General features: G+C 49.0%; 1 protein-coding gene across 1 annotated transcript; it reads right to left on the reverse strand.

Moving 5' to 3' along the window:
- Positions 1 to 12,237: 12,237 nt before the first annotated feature.
- Positions 12,238 to 18,842, reverse strand: LOC137838517 (uncharacterized). The gene is made up of 3 exons (XM_068647763.1): positions 18,542 to 18,842; positions 13,060 to 13,559; positions 12,238 to 12,489 (listed from the first exon to the last, which is right to left on the reverse strand). The coding sequence occupies exons 1-3, from the start codon at positions 18,840 to 18,842 to the stop codon at positions 12,238 to 12,240; spliced, it is 1,053 nt and encodes a 350-aa protein (XP_068503864.1).
- Positions 18,843 to 21,697: the final 2,855 nt, after the last annotated feature.

The following is a 21,697-nucleotide window of genomic DNA, read 5'->3' on the forward strand; positions in this document are numbered from 1 at the left end:
AAATTATCAAAGCTTTTAACAAGACTAAACAAAAGCAATTAAGCGAAGTTAAACAAAAACAATTGGCGTAATTAAAGCAATTAACAAATGCTAAGCTAGAAAGTTTAAACTAGACGATCCTAGGTGAGGCTTCTTAGACACTTGGAGCCCTTGAAGACACACTCACCGTCTAATTGCGTGATTAACAAGTAATTAACAAGAGTTAAATTGCAAGGAAATTAAATGGCACTCCCTTTGTTTTTTTTCTAATTGCACTCCCTTTGTTGTTTCTTCTTTGTTGGGCCTTCCAAGGTGTGTGGTGTATTTAGTATGTGTTTGTTGCTGCCCCTTGCCTTTGATCCTCTTGGAATTAGGTAATTAGATTCTTCAATCCAGCACCTATTAAGAAAAGCTAGACTCCCCTCAAGTCAATTCCCACTCAACAAGTACCAATTGATATTCAATCCACCAAAAAGCTTAGAGGTCAAAGAAAGAAAGCAAGAAACAAATTAATTTGACAACACAGTACCACACAAATGGAATCAAATGTGACACAACTAGAAAGAGTTCAAATGAAATTAGATAAGAAAATAAAAAGGCACTCAAATAATGGATGGCACACAAAAGTAACCTAAGGAATAACACTAGATTTGATTTAAAAACCAAAAACAGCACAACTGAAAAATGTTGTGGTCCAGAATGCGTGACTTTTAAAGATTTATGTTGAGCTGGATATTTTGTATTTGCTTCTGAAAATTTATACACAAAAAAATCAAGATCTTAACAAACTTTTGGAGTTGGTTTCACTCCAAACGCATGCACCAATTAATTTAAATAATTTTTGTAAAATCAGTGCTCAAAACCGCCAGATGTAGCATCAGGATTGTACACTTTTTTTGTAAGATTTATCTTTTTTTTCTATTTCTTTTTTTCAATTGATTCTTTTTTTGTTCTTTTGCTAACACCTCAATCTAGTGAAATCCAGAGGCTCAGAATTTTCTTATGATGTATTTAATTTTCATAAAGCAAAACAGCCAAAACAGATTTGTGAAAACAAGGGATTCTGGAATCTGGAATCAAAAACAGAATGATATACCAACAAAAACACAATGGAAAAATGTGATGGAATTTGTGTGGATCTAGCACACAAATAAGAACTCAAACTAAATTTAAAAAAGCACCAAAGGATCAAAACAAAGCAGATTTCAGATCAAGCATTCAAACAAAAAAATAAGAAACAAATAAATCAAGAAAAGTACTACTAGGATTTGTTGACAAATATGGAAACACATGACTTAGACAAAACTTATGGATTCATAAAATGAAAAGACTCAAGAACATCATATGACCCAAATGAAATTTCAAGCAAGACTCAAATACCTAAAAATAAAAAAAAACAGCAACACAAAGATATCAAGAATCCTACACAAAATTGAAAATAGATGTTCAAGCACAATTTTGAACAAAACCCACCGATTGAAATGAATAAACAAGCATTAAAATCATATTAAAACACAAAAAAAGAAAGACAACTTGGAATAAAGATGAACAACTTGGAGAAAGAAGAACTCAAAAAGAAAAATGCAAAGAGATACTCATCTTCGAAGAACCATAGCTCTAGATACCAAATGATGGCATTGCTTTGAGCTCTTCTTTGTGTTTTGGTGATGAACTTGCGGAAGCTTGTGGAGGAGATGAAGCAAGGCCTTCCTAGGAAGTATGGGTTCCTTGAAGGTGCATGATAGTGGGGAATTGGGGAGGTTCGGCCAGACCCTTTGAAGGTGATGAAGTGAAGATTAAAACCTAGATGTTAGGCAAGGAGTAGTGTATCGCTCAAATTTGGCAGCATAACAATACTCTATTCAATCTTGAAATACATGAGGTTGGCTCCTCCTTTTATAGGCTAAGGAGGACCTGAAATGATGACCTAAATGATGAGCAAAATGCAAGCCAAATGAAATGCAAAAGAGTAGCACATGGAGGCACATGGAGCACATGGCACATGGGTGCACATGGCCTCCTAACTTGCACATGGATGTCCTAGATTAGTGGAGAGCTTCTAGAAACCGTAGCTAATCTAGGTTAACTCCTCCTTAATCCTAATTTGCAGAATTTAATCAAAGGTTCATAAGGCTATGCTATTTACACCACAATTAAGACTAAGCTACACTTGATGGGCTTCTTGGGCATGTTTCCCTTTTATTCGTAACGCCCTTGCTCTTGGCCTAGACGCTCCTTTGTGGTTGCCCTTCATGCAAGGTTGTCCTAGATGCTCCTTTGTGGTTGCCTTCATGCAAGGTTTTCCTAGACGCTCCTTTGTGGTCCTAGACGCTCCTTTTGGGTTGCCTTCATGCAATGGTTGTCCTAGACGCTCCTTTGTGGTCCTAGACGCTCCTTTTTGGGTTGCCTTCATGCAATGGTTGTCCTAGACGCTCTTGTGGGTGCCCTTTATGAATGGTAGTGATGGGGCCTCTTCCATTAGTGATGCTCACAAACTTTGATTTATCTCCTGTCATGTGTTTTGAGCAGCCACTGTCCAGATACCACTGTTGCATGCTCTCCATCAAATTTCCCTACAAAGTGAAATTTCAAGTACAAAAATTTGGTCCCCTTTTAAATGTGGGTTCTTTTGATTTACATTCATTACTAGGAACTCCAGAATCTTTAGGAATCCATCTCGAAATGCATTTAGGAATAGAATATTTCCTAATTTTAAAGAATATGACAGAATGGCCTCTTTTTATACAGTAGAAGCATGTAACAACTGGTTGTTTCCACAGAACAATTGGTTGTTCTTCTGGCAGTTTTTAAAATGACTTTGAAAACTTGTCTTGCTTGTTCTGTGGATTAAAACCTAATCCAACTTTTCCAAAAACACAATTTTGAGATGACAAGACATTCTCAAAGTAGGATTTACCATTTGAAAGCTTATCCACAGTCTTTACAAGATAATGAACTTTCTTTTCAAGATTTTCACAATTTTCACAAATAAGAGAGTCACACTTGGAAGAAGTGTTTTTGTAAAGAATTTCAAGGTTTTCAAAATCTTTTTTCGAATTTTATAATTCTTCTTCCAGTGATTTGACTCTATTTTCAAGCCAGTTGTTCATTCCCTTCAACCGGTTGTTCAAGAGAGCCAATCGGTTAGCTTCTTCATGTGTTTCTTGAAAAGCTTGAAGTAATTGACTGTAATTTTCAGCATTTGAAGAATTAGAGGAACTTACACTGCTTGAATCATCTTCCTTTTTGGCCATGAATATTTCGTATTTTCAACTGATTGATATTCCTGCCTTACAAACTAATTTTGTATCTATAACATAAACAACCGGTTATATCGTGTTTTTAACCGATTAAAATACTGAAACTGTTTTCTGAATCTTTGTTTAATTGGATTTCTTAATTGTTTATCTGTGATTGATTGATAAAGTTTCATTCTTAATCATATATTTGTGAAAAGGTTTTAGAAACAATTCACCCCCCTCTTGTTTAAGCCATCAATCCGAACACATCATTCTCACTCGTTTGTATTTTTCAAAAGCATATAATATTCAATCTTGATTGATATTGATGCTCATATAAAAATCATTCATATCGATTCCTCGCATATAAAATTATTAAGAGTCTCCTAAATATCGATTTCTCACATCTCCTTATCCTTATGAACAAATGTTATAAAGAAATTAACATTTCAAATTTATTCCTAGCATTCAAATATGTTAAGCATTATCATTTAGGTTAGATGCTTAGAAGTACTTTCCTGTCCAAACTAAGGATCAAAATCATGAATAATTCAGGCTTTGATAATAAAATGATAATATCAATCATCAATCAAAAACTGAATATTATAGATAATATCACCTTAATACATAAGAGTTTGAACAAATTACTCCCAATCCCAAAGGGAAGAATTAGCCACTCATGTTGGCCATTACAAAAATGGAAAGCAAGAAAAGAAGATCCAGGATGTTTCTCACTAATTGTTTGTTCCTTTCTACAAAAATTATGGGTCATTTGTCTTTAGGTGAATCTTCAAAACTGAAATCATATCACAAAGCCCACCTTTTGGGAGAACTTGTGGAGGTCAAGAAGCGACTTGTCCAGAAAGACGAAAAAATAAGCCAACTAGCGAAAAGATTGCAAATACTAGAAGAAGCTCAAGCGAGGAAAAATCAAGAAAGGAGAATGGAGCCGCCAAGAGCATCTAGACCATCCACACACTATGGGAGTCAAGAACATGATTGGTGTTCCTTCCGGCTGACCGGATTATGCTTCGGTTATTCTGAAAGGTCCAGTCCACTTGGGAGACAACTTGTTCTCCAACTCGTAAGGATGAGCCTTCCGCATGACCAAGTCACTACTTGGAACTGTCGCGACTTTACCTTAGAGCTATACTGATGCTCCACTCTCCTCTTCACAGCTTCAGCCTTTATCCTCGCTTCTTCTCTGGCCTCGTCTAACAGGTCTAGATTCACCTTTCTTTCTTCGTTGGATTCTTCTGCCACAAAGCTTAGGAAACGCGGAGAACTTTCGTGGATCTCTACTGTGATCATGGCATCTGTCCCGTATACTAGGCTGGAAGGCGTCTCCATGGTGGAAGATTGAGGCGTGGTGTGGTAAGCCCACACAATCCTTGACACTTCTTCTGCCCACGCCCCCTTGGCTTTCTCTAGTCTTCGCTTCAGCCCCCTCAGCAGAACTCTATTTGCTGACTCTATCTGCCCATTTGTCTGGGGTGTTCGGCTGATGCAAACACCTGCTTGATTCCTACTTCTGCACACAACTTCCCCAACTGTTGGCTCGCAAACTGAGTACCATTATCTGAGATGAGACGCCTTGGCACCCCGAAACGACACACAATGTTCTTCCAAACAAAGTGTTGTACCTTGTGCGCAGTGATCTGTGCCACTGGTTCTGCCTCTATCCACTTCGTGAAGTACTCGATGGCGACTATCAAATACTTCATCTGCCTTATCGCTAGAGGGAAAGGCACCAGAATATCGATTCCCCATGTATGGAAGGGCCATGGGCTGTAAATCGATCTCAGTTCCTCTGGAGGTGCCTTATGCCAGTCTGCATGCATCTGGCACTACTTGCATCGCTGGGTGTATCTTACACAATCCTCCCTCACTGAAGGCCAATAAAACCCTGCGCGAATCACCTTGGAAGCTAATGATCTTCCCCCCACGTGACTTCCGCAAATCCCCTCGTGAAGCTCTGACATGATCCTTATAAGCTCGTCACCAGTCACACATGTCAGAATTGGATGCGTGAACTCCATCAACGAGAGTGTATCTTGCAGATTTCTTCTTTATCCTCTTTCCTTCTCCAGGTTCTGCTGGGAGAAAACCATCTGCAATGTATCGCCTATAAGGCATCATCCACGTGTCGCCTTCCTCCAAGGCACATACTTGCACACACTTCTCTCCTTCGGGCGAGGCCGCGTAGGTGCTGATGCGAGGTGTCCTCGCCGTATCTTGAATCAAAGAGCGATGGCTCTTTGGCTTTCCTCTTGCTACGCTAATGTGAAGAACGTCCACCCTGTTATCCTCCATGAATTTTCGCGGTGCTTTGAGCGTTTCTTGAATAACTGTCCTCTGCCTTCCCCCCTTGCCTGAGCTGGCCTGCTTGGCGAGCAGGTCAGCTCTGGCATTTTGCTCTCTAGGGACATGCACCAGCTCAAACGTAGCGAAAGCTCCCTTCAATACTTGGACATACTTCAGATACGCTGCCATCTGCGGATCCTTTGCCTGATACTCCCCAGTCACTTGCCCTGTGACCAACTGTGAATCACTCTTCGCCAAGAGGCTTTCCGCGCCCATCTCCTTGGCCAAGAGCATTCCAGCAATCAGCGCCTTGTACTCAGTTTGCTTATTGCTTGCTCTGAAGGTGAAACATAGGGCTTGCTCGATCAACACCCCGTTAGGCCCCTCCAAGATTATTCCCGCACCACTTCCCTGTTGATTGGAGGACCCATCCACTGAGAGCATCCACGGTGATCCTGACTCCACCTCTTGAGGGCCTCCTCCTGGTGAGAGTTCTACGATGAAATCGGCGTAGACTTGTCCTTTGATGGATCCCCTGGGTTCGTACTGGATCTCAAACTCTGACAGCTCCACCGCCCAGCGAACCATCCTTCCAGCTACATCTGGCTTCTGAAGTAATTTCTGAATGGGGAGGTTCGTCATCACCACCACTGTGAAACTGTGAAAATAGTGGCAGAGCCTCCTGCCCGAGAACACTACTGCCAACGCCGCCTTCTCCAACGATTGGTACCTCGACTCTGGGCCTTGCAAAGCCTTGCTTACGAAGTAGATGGGTCTCTGCACTTGATCCTGCTGCTGGACCAACACAGAACTAATAGCCCACTCAGTCACAGCGAAGTACAAACGAAGGCGGTGCCGCCAAGTACTCCTTTAACTTGAGGAATGCTGCTTCGCACTCATCTGTCCATGCAAAACGGCTATTCCTCTTGAGGCACTGAAAGTAGGGGTGACCCTTCTCACCTCCAGCAGACACGAACCTTGACAAAGCTGCCATCCGCCCAGTAAGCTGCTGAACTTCTTTCACTAAGGTTGGGCTCCTCATGGCAATGATGGTTGCGCATTTATCAGGGTTCGCCTCTATTCCCCTCTCAGTGAGCATGAATCCCAAGAACTTTCCCGCCTCGACGCCAAAAACGCATTTCTCCGGGTTTAACTTGAGGCGGTACTTGGCTATTGTGGCAAACAGCTCCTCTAGGTCAGCTGGGTGTCGCCCTCTTTCCTGAGAGGTCACCACCATGTCATCAACATAGGCGTGCACGTTCCTTCCCAGCATGGGTGCAAGGACCTTGTCCATTAGTCTCTGGTAGGTGGCGCCAGCGTTCTTCAGCCCAAATGGCATCACCTTGTAACAGTAACTGCACATTTCCGTCATGAACGTCGTTTTGCTCTCATCCCTTGGATGCATTTTTATCTGATTGTACCCCAAAAACGCGTCTAAGAAGCTCAACATCTTGAACCTTGAGGCGCTATCCACCAATGCGTCAATGCTAGGTAAGGGGTACGAATCTTTAGGGCATGCCTTGTTTAGGTCCGTGAAGTCCACGCACATTCTCCACTTCCCATTCGCCTTCCTCACCAAGACGACGTTGGCCAGCCACTCAGGGTATTGTATCTCCCTGATGTGTCCAGCGCTTAGCAGTTTCTGTGTTTCTTCCCTCACGACGAGGCACCTCTCTTCGTTGAACTTCCTCCTCCTCTGTCGTACAGGGCAAACCTTGGCGTCCATGGTGAGGTGGTGGCATAAAAAATCTGGGTCGATGCCTGGCATGTCTGAGGCAGTCCATGCAAATGCATCTAAATGGCACGAGATCACCGCTGCCACTTCGTCTTGTTCTTCCTGACTCAGCAAGCGTCCTAACTTGAACACCTTACCACCTATTTTCCTTTCTACCACATTGTCTACTGGTTGGGGTCGCCTATCTCGCACGCTCTCTGCACGAGACTCGTTTCTGCGATCTTCTCCTATAGGCGTCGCCCCATCGGGTGCTTCAGGCGTCGCCTCCGCAGATGCCGTCTCTTCTAAGGACTCCACTTCCATCGGCGTAGCTGAGACGGGCAATCGTTCAAGCACCATGAACATGCCTCTCTTTGTCTTCAAGCTATTTTCATAACATTTCCGGGCCTCCTCTTGATCAGATTTGATCACAATTACCTTGCCACTAAGATTTGGCAGCTTCATCTTCATGTGGCGCGTGGAGGCCACTGCTCTTAGCCTATTCAGCGCTGGTCTTCCCAACAAGATGTTGTAAGCTGAATTAGCATTCACGACTAGATACCGGATGCTCTCGGTACGCGACGCCGTTCCATCAGTAAACGTCGTCCTCAGCTCCAGGTAGCCACGCACCTCAACTTGGTCCCCTGTGAACCCATACAAGCATCCAGTGTAGGGCCTCAGCAAGTCAGGGGACAACTACAACTTATTGAACGTCGACCAAAACATGACATCTGAAGAACTGCCCTGGTTGACGAGTACCCTATGCACCTTTCTACCAGCTGTGACAACCGGAATGACCACGGGGTCATTGTTATGTGGGACAACATCTCGTAGGTCAGCCCTTGTGAACACAAGGTCTGATTCCCATTGATCATCCGATCCCTCCTCAGCAACTGAGTTCACTGCCCTCACATACCTCTTGCGCTAAGAGGCAGTGGGTCCTCCTCCAGAAAAGCCACCAAAGATGGTGTGCACTTCTCCATGGATTGGCATTTCATGCGCCTGATCCTCCTCTGGCACCGCTAGGGCTGTGGTCGTAGCAGTCCTAGCAAGATAATCCTTGAGAAAGCCATTCTTCACGAGCTCATCCAGCTGATGGCCCAGCGCCAAGCAGTTGTTGATATGGTGCCCAAACGCCTCGTGGAACTCACACCACGCCTCGTTGATATGGTGCCCCCCTTGCCTGAGGCCTTCTCGCCTCTTATGGGTGCTTCCTGTCTTCGTTATTCCTCCCTGTCGCGGCCTCATGGACCAAGGCGGGTTGTGCACGCGACTGCGCTCTTGGGCGTGCGGGTGCTACACTTGTGCGCTTCTCGCACACCTCACCCTCATAGGCGATGTGTTCCACCGTGCGACGCTTTATCTCAGCAAAGCTCTTGGGGCGGCTTCGTATGATCCATTCACAGAAGGGTCCCGGGCACATTCCTTTCCTGAACGCGTAGACGATCATAGGCTCCTCTGTGGTGCCAACCTTCACCACCTGCGCTCCAAAGCGATTGATCTATTCCTTGAGGGTCTCACCCTGATATTGCCTTTCATCGAACAAGTCGTACGAGATCGGCGGTGGAGCCCTGTTTGCTAGATACTGCTCCCTGAACAACTGCGAGAGCTGTGCGAAGGAGGTGATATGGCCATTCGGAAGACTAATGAACCAGTTCATGGCCATCCCAGTCAAAGTGCTAGTACCGTCCCGTATCGGGGCGTTGACAAAGTCAAGGTCAAAGTCAACGTCGAGGTCAAAGTCAACATAAGGCGCCGCCTAGGTGAGGTGACGGCAAGGCAAGGCGTCGCTAAGGGGCAAGGCGTCGCCAAGATAAGACGTCGCCTAGAGCGGGCGTCGCCAAGGTGAAATGTCACAAGAGCGAGGCATCCACAGTGTTGCTCCCCGATACCCATGGGTAGGAAAGACCATGGAGGGAGTGACACTATGGGAAGGCCTCAAACCCCGACAACCCGGGGAAGCAATAAGGGAAGAGAAAGGTGTCTTCAAGGCCATAGTACTAGCGCCAGTGGAGAGCAATCTGACTCGTGAAGTGCCCATGACACCCCAGAGAGGCCCTTGGGATAGATACGACTCATGAGAAGAAAGGCGGGTAAACCTGGATCTACTAGACGAAGCCAGGGAGGAAGCCAGAATAAAAGCCCAAGCGGTAAAGAGGAGAGTAGAGCGGCAATATAGCTCTAAGGTAAAGCCATGACAATTTCAGATTGGCGACCTAGTTATGAGGAAAGCCCACCCATACGAGCTGGAGAATAAGCTGTCTCCCAAGTGGACCAGACCCTTCAGAGTTACCGAGGCTAAGGGCAACGGCTCGTACAACCTAGAGACCTTAGAAGGGGGTCCCATCCCGCGCAGTTGGAATGCAGCCAACCTGAAGTTTTATTTTAGTTGACTTATGTAAAGCAGCTGTGTAACAGTCTTGTTAAAGGGGACGCTCTTTTTCCCTTTCCGGGGTTTTTTAATGAGGTCACCCAAATAAAAGAAAAACAAGTTTGAGAAAAAACCTTGCCTTGGTTTTCAGTCTTTATCTTTTCCCCGTTTGAAGTAGTGAGAGGCGTCGCTAGTAAAGAAGGCGTCGCCAAGAAGAAAGGCGTCGCCTGAGCGCAGGCGCCCCTAAGAAACATGACGGAGGAAAAACGCACAATATATGAGACGTATGCAAAGTAAAGTGGCGTTACAGAAACCAAGTGTGGTGTAGTAAAGTTGATTTTACAAACAGTGTTCGATACAGATGGGAGTAACGCGAATAGGGCAAACATTACAACTCATACAAAAACACAAACGAACCACTTTTCAGTGGTCATCGGAGTCAGCACGGGAAGAAGACGAAGCCCCGCTCTCAGTCCGCAGAGCTCGGGTAAGTCGTGTCCTCCGCTTTTGGTTTATTTTCGAACCTGCACCAAGGGAGATGAATATGTCAGAGACACCATGAAGCAAAACACACACAGATAAAAAGCAATAAAGGCGGAAGTTTCTAGGGCAGCGACTCATACATATATACTTTTCGAGAGTTCCAGCGTTGAACTCCAAACTGATCAAGGTGGCGGAGTCAAAACCTCCCGCCTCAGCGAGAATCTGGCAAACCACCTGGTCATTCGGGGCTAGCTTCTTGAAGGGTTTGGATTTTAGGGCCCTCGTCTCCCTCACCCAGTACAGTGGAAAACCATCCAGGGCGGAGGGAACGAGGTCAGAGCAGCAGATGTTGAAGAACCGGCCTTTCCACCCAGTGAATGAGTTTTGGAAGGGGGTCAGGAGAACTCTGCCAGGAACGTTACTGAGAGTTACCCAGAGGTTATTCCTTTGCCTCTTCACCTCAAAGAAGTGAAGAAAGATGTCAACCGAGGGTGCGCAACCTAGAAACCCGAAAAGGATGTCAAAGGCCTTGACAAAAGCCCAGCTGTTGGGATATAACTGGGCCGGAGCGGCATTGATTTCCGTCAGCAGTTCCTTTTCAAACCGGGAGAAGGGCAGGCGCACGCCGATGGTCTTGAAAACCACCTGATAGAAGTAAAAGAAGGGGACCCCGTCGTTGGCCCGTTCGTCTCCGCATACTGGCTCCCCTAGAGTGCAAGGGAGCACAGCAATGTCGTCATCAAGAAGCATGAGCATTCGTCAAGAAGCTCGCTCGAAACCCAAGTATACAGGTCCTTGGGGTTGACCCTGGGAGGAGTAGCACGAGAAGTCATTCTTGAACAGAATCAGGGAGGTTTGAAGGCGTGTGGCCCACTGGTAACGCAAGGGTAAAACGCTGGAGGGAACGAACACTGGAAGAACTCTTCGCAAGAAGAGAAAGGGTGCAAGAAGAGAGGTTGCAAGTAGGTTACGAAAAGCGCAGAAATGATGAGGACAGCTTCAAAGTTTTGAAGAATTAAATATTGCGGTTAGAGCGCCAAACGACGCAAATGGAAGTATTGCAGTTATAGCGCTAAACGACGCGAATGAATGCACCGCACGATCGAGCCACGTGGCGGAGGATGGGAGGATGGCCCTGGCACCACTGGTTAAACTCAAAAAACGTCGTATCGACAGAATGCCCAAGGGTACGATGCGCCGTCGAGAGTGGGTCAGGGGCACAGAAGGTGTCAAGACCAAGTCAAGTGACTGAACGTCCCATCGGCCATGCAAGAAGCGCCACGTGGATGGCACAGGCGAAACCTTGAGCTCTTCGCTATCCTCAGGCGTCGACCAGGGCTAAGGTCAAAGTAATGCCAAGGTAAAGATAACGCCCAAGGCGACGCCAGCATGAGACGCCCAAGGCGACGCCAGCATGAGACGCCCGAGGCGTCGCCAGGAAAGTCGCAAAAGGCGACGCCAGCGTGAGACGTTGCGGGCATCGCCAACCCAAGTATCAGCAGTGCCGCCTCCCCGATACCCACAAGTAAGAAAGACTGTGGAGGGAGACGAAATCGAAGAAGTCGAAACTAGTTACTAGCGGCGTCGCCTCCCCGATACCTACAGGTAGGAAAGACTGTGGAGGGAGACGAGATCGCCAAACGCCAGCGGATCGCTGGCAGGGTTGTTCCCCGATACCCGTGGGAAGGAAAAACCATGGAGGGAACGACCCCCAGAGCACTCGGCGTTTTTAGACACCCTGGGACGATACGGCGCTGCGGTAGCAGGCCTCTCCTCAGGCGTGGGCGCCGGGCACCAAGAATCAAAGGACGGATCGCTTTGGTGTTTGAGACACCCCGTGGATGATATGGTCCTATTAGGCAAGCATCTCCATGGGCGTGGGCATCGATGCGTGACCTTCCCCGGGCATACAGGCTCGCCCAACGCAGTGAAAGAAACGGGTAGAGAACAGGCAAAACAATTGAAGCACGTGAAGGCAAAAAACGAGAAGAAGATCATACAGGCAAAACTCGATAACTCAATGGCACGAAAATAGTCATGCAAAATCCCACAAATTGTGACGAAAGTGCAAATAGTTCAAAGAATTACAAATTTATCAAGGAGGGACAGAAACAGGACAAAGCGTAAAGGAGGTTGAGGGCGGCAGCTCAGTCATCTAGCTCCAGGGGCACGACCTTCCCGTCGACGATGTGATGAGTGGAGTCACAGTTGGAAACGTCGATTCCCGAGTTCTCGCAGACGGCCTGGGCTAGAGCCTCTTGGAACCCCTCCTCAAAGGTACCCTCCATGTCATTTACGAGGGTCTTCTTATCCTTTTCTAGCTCTTCGATGGTGGCGTCCCCCGAGGCCACTTGTTTCTCCAAACTTTTCTTTTCCACGCGGAGTCGGCTGACTTCGACCTGTAGTTTGTCGTAGTCAGCCTAGAGAAGGCCCATAGTCTTGGCACGCGCCAGTCTGTCAGCCATCTCCCCCTCCGCACGCGCCAGTCTGTCAGCCTGCTCGCTACACCGGCTCTTCAAGACCTTTTGGACTTCGTCGTAAGTTTCGACCATGCCCTGGAGGCCTGTGACTTGGACTTGAAGAGTGACTTCCCGAGTGTAGGAGTCAACCTGCAGCTCCGCCGCCTCTGCCAGTTGTTTTTCAGCCTCTGCTTTGGCCTCTTACGCTTGCTTCAGGGTGGTTTGGTAAGTTTCGTTTTGGCATCCTAGAATCTTCTTTTCCTCCTCCAGGGCAGCTACCCTTGTTTCCAAGGCCTGGAGGGATTGGGTTTGCAGAGCAGCGTTTCTGGCCTGGGCGCGCCATTCAAAGGCCACCGCCAAGAAGGCCCCCAAGTAGAAGGGCATGCCCTCCTTCCTATCGGAGCCTTCTGGCATTGTTCCACCACTGAAGCCCCTCATCAGATGCATAATTGGAGGAGGGATGGCGATAAGATCGGGGGCGGCAGCGACGGAGGCAGGAGAAGCAGAGACCTCTGCCGGTGGCGGAGGTGGAGCAGATTCGGCACCCTCGCCTATTTCCTCTTGGATGATTGTGGGGGGAAGGGAAGTAGCGCTTGGAGGGTTGTCCCTGAAAGAATCCTCTCCCTGGGGCGACACCGCTGGTAGGAGGGGAACCCTTGCAGATTTCCTCCTCTTGAAGGGTGCCACGCCATCCGAGTCCTCATCGTCGGATATGATTTCCAAGACCCGTTTCCCTTTGTCGAGGGGGGTTGGGGCCGGCGGTGAGGCCACGGCTAGAGGAACGGCGGCGATGGGCAGAGGAGAGTCGGGAGTCTGAAGCGCCTCGGGGTTATGCGAGGACGGTGAAGATGAGCCTAGTGGGGCTTCGGTAGTGGTCGGTGGTGGCGGAGGCAAGGTTGATGGGGGGTTCGGGTCAGCAGCAGGGGCGGGGGAGGCGCCCGCTTTGGCAGCACGAGCGTCCTTCATCGCTTTCGCCAGCATCATCCTTTTGGAGGCGTCCATCACCGATCCTACATTCAGATAAACCAAGCAGTAGAAGTCAAAGCCAAAGCAGTTATACAAAACCACAAAACGCGTAGATGCGTGAGACGCAAGTCACATGGTACAATGGAAAACAGGTGGAAGAGGCCAGAGGAACAAACATTCGGTAGTAAGGTACAGATAACAAAAGATGGTAAGGGAAGAGTCTCCCTACCAAAGTATGTGGTCAGGGCGTGGGCGTTGTATTCGCTCGCGATAAGCTTCAACGTATCGAAGACAATCCCCAGGCCAGCCAAGGCCTTGCATACCTCCCTATCAGCAGGGGATAGTTCATCCAGGGCTTTGGCCCTGAGCAGCTTACGGTGCTCCGTCCAGTACAGGGGAAAGCCGTCTAAGGCTGTGGGGTCGTGCTTGGCGCTGCACACCCTAAAGAATTTTCCTTTCCAGTTTTTGTAGGAGTTTTGGAAGAGGGAGAGGAGGATCCTACCCGCGATCCCCGAGAAGCTTACCCAAAAGCTTTTCCCCTGTTTCTTCACTTCGAAGAAATGCAAGAAAACGTCCACGGAGGGAAGGATGCCCAGGTGCCCGCAGAGAATTTGAAAACCCCTTACAAATGCCCAACTGTTGGGGTGGAGCTGGGCGGGGGCTATGTTAATCTCGGTGAGAAGTTCCCTCTCAAAGGGGGTGAATGGGAGACGCACCCCGACGCGTTTAAACACCGTCTGGTACATGAAGAAGAAAGGATTCCCCTTTCTAGGTCTGTCATCCACGCAGATAGGTTCCCCAGGTCTGCCGGGACGAACAGAGATGTGCGCGTCATGAGTGCGGTAGAAAGCATTAAAGTTGTACAAGTGGGGATCCCCACGATGAGCCTCCAGGTCCTGGAAGGTAGTCAGGCTGGTACACTCGTTCAAGAGTTAGTCGGGGGCCCATGAATAGAAGACTTTATAGTTGGACTTGGGGGTCTGGGGGGAGAACCAGACTTTGCGTTCGAGCGCGTCATGGTGTGAATAAATAGCTGGAGAAAGAAGAAAGGGAAAAGGTTTTTAACAAGTGATGCCAAGACAGAAAATGGGGTAAAACCCCAGGAAATACCACCCACGCGAGAAAACCCAGAAAGAAGGAGAAGGGAACAGAGAAGAAAGGAGAAGCGGTAGAACACAGTAATGCATAAACGTAAACAGTCCCAGGCAGTTCAATAAACTATGCAATGCGACGAAGGAGGAGAGTCGTGGATATGCAAAAATCATACCTTTGCTGTCAAAGTGAGGGAGGAAGGAGAGCACGAAGGAAAGAGCAGAAGTTGCAGAGAAAAGGTTTGAAGGCGATGAACAGTGCAGAGACGTAGAGAGAATGGATGGAACAGTGGTGTGAGCGCGGAGTTTGGGGTAACTTGAACGTTGCATTTGCAACCCAAGAGGCGCTAATTAGGAGCCGTGAGATCGTGCCGCGTGTCAAAGGATTAAGCGCCCAAGGGGAGCGCAAGGGACTCTAGAGGCTGGCCGTGTGATGAGCCACGTGGCGCACGATTAAGCGCAGCCCTAAAAGGTGTTATTTCCCCCGCTTCAGAGGATCTCCAATCAGCCATTAAGAGCGCCCCTATGGTTCAGAGAGTTTCACGTCAATAATTTGAGAATTGTTGAGTCAGCAGGGAATGACACGTCATCAGGGTGGCACGTGGACGGCGTGGGCGAGGCCTTAGTCTTTGCGCTGAAGACAAGTCTTCGGCTTAAGACTGGGGGGCTTGTGTACCATCCCGTATCCGGGCGTTGACAAAGTCAAGGTCAAAGTCAACGCCAGGAGTCAAAGTCAACACAAGGCGTCGCCTAGGTGAAGAGACGCCAAGTACCAGCGTCGCCAAGAGGAAGCGTCGCCAAGGCGAGGCGTCGCCTAGGTGAAGGCGTCGCTCAACCAGGGCGTTGCCAAGATCAAATATCATTAAGGCAAGGCAATCACAGTGCGGTTCCCCGATATCCATGGGTAGGCAGACCATGGAGGGAGCGACGCCGTGGGAAGGCCTCAGGTCCCGATAATCCGGGGTAGTGATAAAGAGAAGAGAAAGGTGGCTTCAAGGCCATAGTGATAGTGCCAGTGTAGGGCAGCCTGACTCGTGAAGTACCCCTGCCGCCCCAGAGACGCCTTTGGGACAGATACGACTCAAGAGGAGGGTCACGCTCAGGGTAGCCAGGTGCAGGGTACGAGAGGAAGGCAGATACGCTCTCAAAGTGAGTGACTAGATGATTGGGGGCATGAGTTGGCACCCAAAAAGTCACCCCTTGCGCAGTAGCACTCCCAAGCAGGAGGACTCACACGTAGGAACGTCCCCAAATGGGGTCAGGGCGCTGTGAGGCCCTCCACGTGTACGACAGCCAGGTCAGAATAGAAACACCATTTAGTCAGGTACCAGGTAATTAAAGTCATTTAATACAGTTTCTGTTTCGAGCATTTAAGGTACTATAAAGGCTCCCAAGCGTTTGAACGTCTTAAATGCGCTACGTTTTCTAATTAGACGCGTTAAGTAAGTGCGTTACGTTTTATGATTAAAAGCGCTTTAAGGCGCTTTAAATGCTTGGGTTGTTTAAATAGCGCCGAGAATGTTGGGAACGGGGTTCGAACTTTTGACTAATTTTCCAGAAACACTCTAGTTGCTTGCTCGAGCCTTGAGGTTTTGACAAGGGACTAGGGGAGGGTTTTGGCCAGAACGAGAAAACAGACACTAGACACAGTTCCTTTTTACCACCTTCAGAGTACCATACGGGTGCTCCGATACGGAGGTGCATAGTTTTTGGTGTTTCTTGCTAGCTGATTTGAGCGTCGGAGTGCAAACGGCCGCTAGGGCGCCCTTTTGTCCTTCTTTGCAGGAATCCACAGGTAACCAGTGGGAAGGAGTCCCTAGCTGACGGCTGAGGTTGCGCACGAAGACGTCCCAGGTCAACCGGACGGAGCAACAGTAAAGGAGGATTGCATACGGCACGCCCAGCGTTGCAAGCAATGTCAGAAACACGCTGATTGGCATAAGGCGCCGCCAGAAGAGCTGCGATCCATATACAGCCCGTGGCCTTTCCATACGTGGGGGATTGACATCCTAGGTCCATTCCCGTTGGCGAAAAGGCAGATGAAGTATTTGATTGTTTCCATTGAATACTTCACCAAGTGGATAGAGGCGGAGCCCGTGGCCCAGATTACTGCGCACAAGGTGCAACACTTTGTTTGAAAGAACATTGTGTGTCGCTTTGGTGTACCTAGGCGGCTAGTATCCGACAATGGAACCCAGTTCGCCAGCCAGCAGTTGAGAAACCTGTGTGCAGAGGTAGGCATCAAGCAAGTGTTCGCATCAGTCGAACACCCCCAGACTAACAGGAAGGTAGAGTCAGCGAATAAAGTTTTGCTGAGAGGACTAAAGAGAAGGCTAGAAAGAGCTAAGGGAACGTGGGCGGAGGAAGTGCCAAGGATTGTATGGGTATACCACACAAGCCCCAATCTTCCACCGGTGAGACGCCTTTCAGCTTAGTATACGGGTTGGATGCGATGATCCCCGTGGAGATTCACGAGAGCTCGCCACGTTACCATAATTTTGTGGCCGAAGAATCCAACGAAGAAAGGCGAGTGAATCTGGACCTCCTAGACGAAGCCAGGGAAGAAACAAGAGTAAAGGTCGACGCAGTAAAGAGAAGAGTAGAGCGACAATATAGCTCTAAGGTCAAACCACGGCAGTTTCAGGTTGGCGACTTAGTTATGAGGAAGGCTCACCCCTATGAGCTAGAAAATAAGCTGTCTCCCAAGTGGACCGGACCCTTCAGAGTTACCGAGGCTTAGGGCAATGGTTTGTACAACCTAGAGACTTTGGAAGGGGGTCCCTATCCGCGCAGCTGGAATGCAGCCAACTTGAAGTTTTATTTTAGTTGGCTTATGTAAGCAGCCATGTAACAATCTTGTTGAAGGGGACACTCTTTTTCCCTTTCGGGGGTTTTTTAATGAGGTCACCCAAATAAAAAGAAAAAGAAGTTCGAGAAAAACCTTGCCTCGGTTTCAGTTTTTATCTTTTTCCCGTTCGAAGTGGCGACAGGCATCGCCAAACACACGCGTCGCCAAGAAAGAAGGCGCCGCCAGGCGCGCGCGTCGCCAAGAAAGAAGGCGTCGCCAAGATAAGGCGTCGCCCAAGCGTAGGCGTCGCCAAGAAACATAACGGAGAAAATACGCACAGTATATGACAAGCGTGTGCAAAAATAAGCATGGTACCGTGGAGTCAAATTTACAAGTAGTGTTCGAGATGAATGGGAGTAAGACAAATGGGGCAAACATTACATGCCCTGTGCTCATACAAAGAGTACAAACAAACCACTCTTCAGTGGCCTCCGGAGTCGGGATGGGAGGAGGACGAAGCTCCGCTCTCAGCCCTCAGGGCCTGGGTAAGCTGTGACCTCCGTTGCCGGTTTATTTTCGAACCTGCACCAAGGGAAACAGACATAGTGAAGACACCACAAGACAGAACATGCAAAGACTTAGAAAGGATCAAGAGCGGAAGTTTTTGAGGCAGTCACTCGTACATATATACTTTTCCAAGTTTTTGGCGTTGAACTCTAAACTGATCAGAGTGACGGAGTCAAAACCCCCCGCCTCGGCCAGGATCCGGCAAGCCACCTGGTCATTCGGGGTTAGTTTCTTGAAGGGTTTGGACTTCAGGGCTCTCGCCTCCCTCACCCAGTACAGTGGGAAACCATCTAGGGCGGAAGGCACGAGATCGGAGCAACAGACTTTGAAAAACCTACCCTTCCACCCCGTGAAGGCGTTTTGGAAAGGAGTCAGGAGGACCCTGCCGGGAATGTTACTAACGGTCACCCAGAGGTTGTTCCTTTGCCTCTTCACCTCAAAGAAGTGAAGAAAGATATCAACCGAGGGCGCATACCCCAGAAAGCCAAAGAGTATGTCAAAGGCCTTGACGAAAGACCAACTATTAGGATATAACTGGGCTGGTGCAGCGTTAATCTCCGTCAGTAGTTCCCTCTCAAACCTGGAGAAGGGCAGGAGCACGCCGATGCTCTTGAACACCACCTGATAGAAATAGAAGAAAGGGACCCGTCGTTGGCTCGTTCATCTCCGCACACCGGCTCCCCTAAAGTGCAAGGGAGCACGGCTATATCGTCGTCGTGCCTCTTCACGAAAGCACAATGATCATAGGAGCACGAATCCCCTTTGTGTTCCCTTATGGCCCTGGTAGAAAGAAAACATGAGCACTCGTCAAGGAGCTCGCTCGAGGCCCAGGTGTACAGGTCCTTGGGGTTAACCTTGGGGGGAGGAACACGAGAAGACATGTCGGAACAGTAACTGGAAAGGAGTTGGAAGGTCGAGGGAGAGTGACTCGCTAGAAATCCGGGGGTAAAACGTTGGCTAGAATGAACACCGGAAGAACTTTTTGCGAGAAGAGAAGTGGTGCAAGGAGGCTACGAAAGCACAGAGATGATAAGGGCAGGCGTAAGATTTCGAAGATCTAAATATTGCAATTCGAGCGCCAAGTGACGCAATGGGAACACCGTGCGATTGGGCCACGTGTCAGGATGGGAGGATGATCCTGGCATCACTGGTTAACATTCAGAAAAACGTCGCGTCGACAGAATGCCCAAGGGTACGATGCACCGTCGAGAACGGGAGCATCTTGTAGATGCTCAGAATATGTCAGGATCAAGTTAAGTGAGGGAACGTCCCATCAGCCATACGGAAGATGCCACGTGGATGGCATGGGCGAGACCTTAAGCTCTCCGCTACTCCCAGGCGTCGGCCAGAGTCGGAGTCAAAGTCAACGCCAAGGTAAAGTCAACGGGTTGACCACACCAGGCATCGCCAAGACATTGAGGGCGTCGCTAGTATAAGACGCGGGGGCGTCGCCAGCATGAGACGCCGAAGGCGTCGCCAGTGTAAATTATCAGCGGCATTGCCTCTCCGATACCCACAGGCAGGAAAGACTGTGGAGGGAGACAAAATCGAAGAAGTTAAAACTGGTCACCAATGGCGTCGCCTCCCCGATACCCACAGGTAGGAAAGACTGTGGAGGGAGACGAGATCGCTGATAGACGAGTGAACCACTGGTAAGGTCGCTCCCCGATACCCATGGGAACGAAAGACCATGGAGGGAATGACCCCCTGGGGGGGGCTTCGAGCCTCACCGGTGCTTGGCGTTTCTAGACACCCTGAGGGCGATACGGCGCTGCTGTAGCAGGCCTCTCCTTAGGCGTGGGAACCAGGCACCAAGAACCAAGGGACAGATCGCCTTTGTGTTTGAGACACCCCATAGACGATACGACGCTGCTAGACAGGCCTCTCCATGGGCGTGGGCATCGATGTGTGACCTTGTCCCAAGTGTTTAAGACCCAGAGTAGGTCTCAACTTTTGCGTTGCAGCAATGGAGGAGCTGCCGGCGCCTTCACGAGGCAGAGGCCTCATAGACACGAAGGCGGAACAGGTTTCGAGGCACACGTTAAAAGTAAGGTGCCGGGCGTACACGATCGCCCAACACAGCATTTGAAACGGGTAAAAGTACAAGTAAAGAAATTGGAGCATATAAAAATGAAGAACGAGTATGAAATGGCTATACAAAGCCTATTATCCCAACAAAGTGCAAATACTCCGAAAGATTTACAAGTTCAACAGAAGATGGCAAGAGCAAATATAAAGCGTCAAAGGTAAAGGAGACAGTTGAGAGTCAGCGTTTCAATCATCCAACTCAAGGGGCACGACGCATCCATCAACGACATGGTGGGTGGAATCGCAATTAGAAACGTCGATCCCCAGAATCTCGCAGACGGCCTGGGCCAGAGCCTCCTTGAATCCCTCCTCGAAGGTGTCGGCCATGTCGTCGATAAGAGCTTTCTTGGCCTTCTCCAACTCCTCGATGGTGGAGTCCTCGGAAGCCACCTGTTTCTCCAGAGCCTCCTTCTCCACTCGGAGTCGGCTGACCTCGATCTACAATTTGTCATGGTCAACCTGGAGAAGGCCCAATGTCTTGGCCTGGGTAGCCATCTCCCCCTCCATCCGCTCCAGTTTTTCAGCCTGCCCACAGCATTGATCCTTCAAGTCCTTCTGAAGCTCTTCGGAGGCTTCGGCCATGTCCTGGAGGCCTGTTATTTGAACTTGGAGAGTGACTTCCCGAGCGTAGAAGTCGGCCTGAAACTCCATCGCCTCACCCAGCTGCCTTTCAGCCTCTTCCTTGGCCTCTTGTGCCAACTTCAGAGAGGCTTGGTAGGCCTTGTTTTAGCGTCCCAGAGCTTTCTTCTCCTCCTCCAGGGCGACGACCCTTGCTTCCAGGGCCTGGAGGGCTTGTGTATGCAAAGCAGCATTTCTAGCTTGGGCACGCCAGTCCAGGGCCACGGCCAAGAAGGCTCCCAAGTAGAAGGGCATTCCTTCCCTCTTGTCGGAGCCTTCTGGTATTGATCCCCCGTTGAAGCCCCTCATCAGATGCATGATTGGAGGAGGGATGGCAATAAGATCGGGGGCGATAGAGACGGAGGCAGGAGCAACGGAGACCTCTGCCGGTGGTGGAGGTGGAGCAGATTCAGCCCCTTCGCCTCTTTCCTCTTGGACTATTGTGGGAGGGAGAGAGGTAGCACTAGGGGGGTTGTCCCTGAAGGAATCCCCTCCCTGGGGTGATGCCACTGGTGGAATGGGAACCCTAGCAGCCTTTCTCCTCTTGAAGACTAGCCCACCGCCAGAGTCTTCGTCATCGGATAGAATCTCCAACACCCTTTTTCCTTTGTCAAGGGGGGCTGGAGCAGGTGAGGAGGCCACAGCCAGTGGGACCGCGGCGATGGGTGGAGGAGAATTGGGTGTTTGAAGTGTTTGGGGGGTATGTGGAGGTGGTGAAGATGGGCCTAGTGGAGTTTCAGTGATGGTTGGAGTGGGTGAGGGTGAGGATAATGGGAGGTTTGGGTCGGTAGTGGGGGCGGTGGAGGCGCCAGCCTTGGCAGTACGAGCAGCCTTCAGTGCTTTCGCCAAGACCATCCTCTTAGAGGAATCCATCACTGATCCTACATCCAAACAAAAAGAACAGAGGTTAAAGCCACACCAGATCAAACACAAGGCGTCAGTTAAGCATGCAAATCACAGAATGCCACTCCCATCGTCGACGCAATTAGCCACAAGGCACGCAGGTAAATGAGATGTAGAGAGTACAGAT

Source organism: Phaseolus vulgaris, chromosome 4 (assembly GCF_000499845.2).
Source record: "Phaseolus vulgaris cultivar G19833 chromosome 4, P. vulgaris v2.0, whole genome shotgun sequence".
Classification (NCBI taxonomy): Eukaryota; Viridiplantae; Streptophyta; class Magnoliopsida; order Fabales; family Fabaceae; genus Phaseolus; species Phaseolus vulgaris.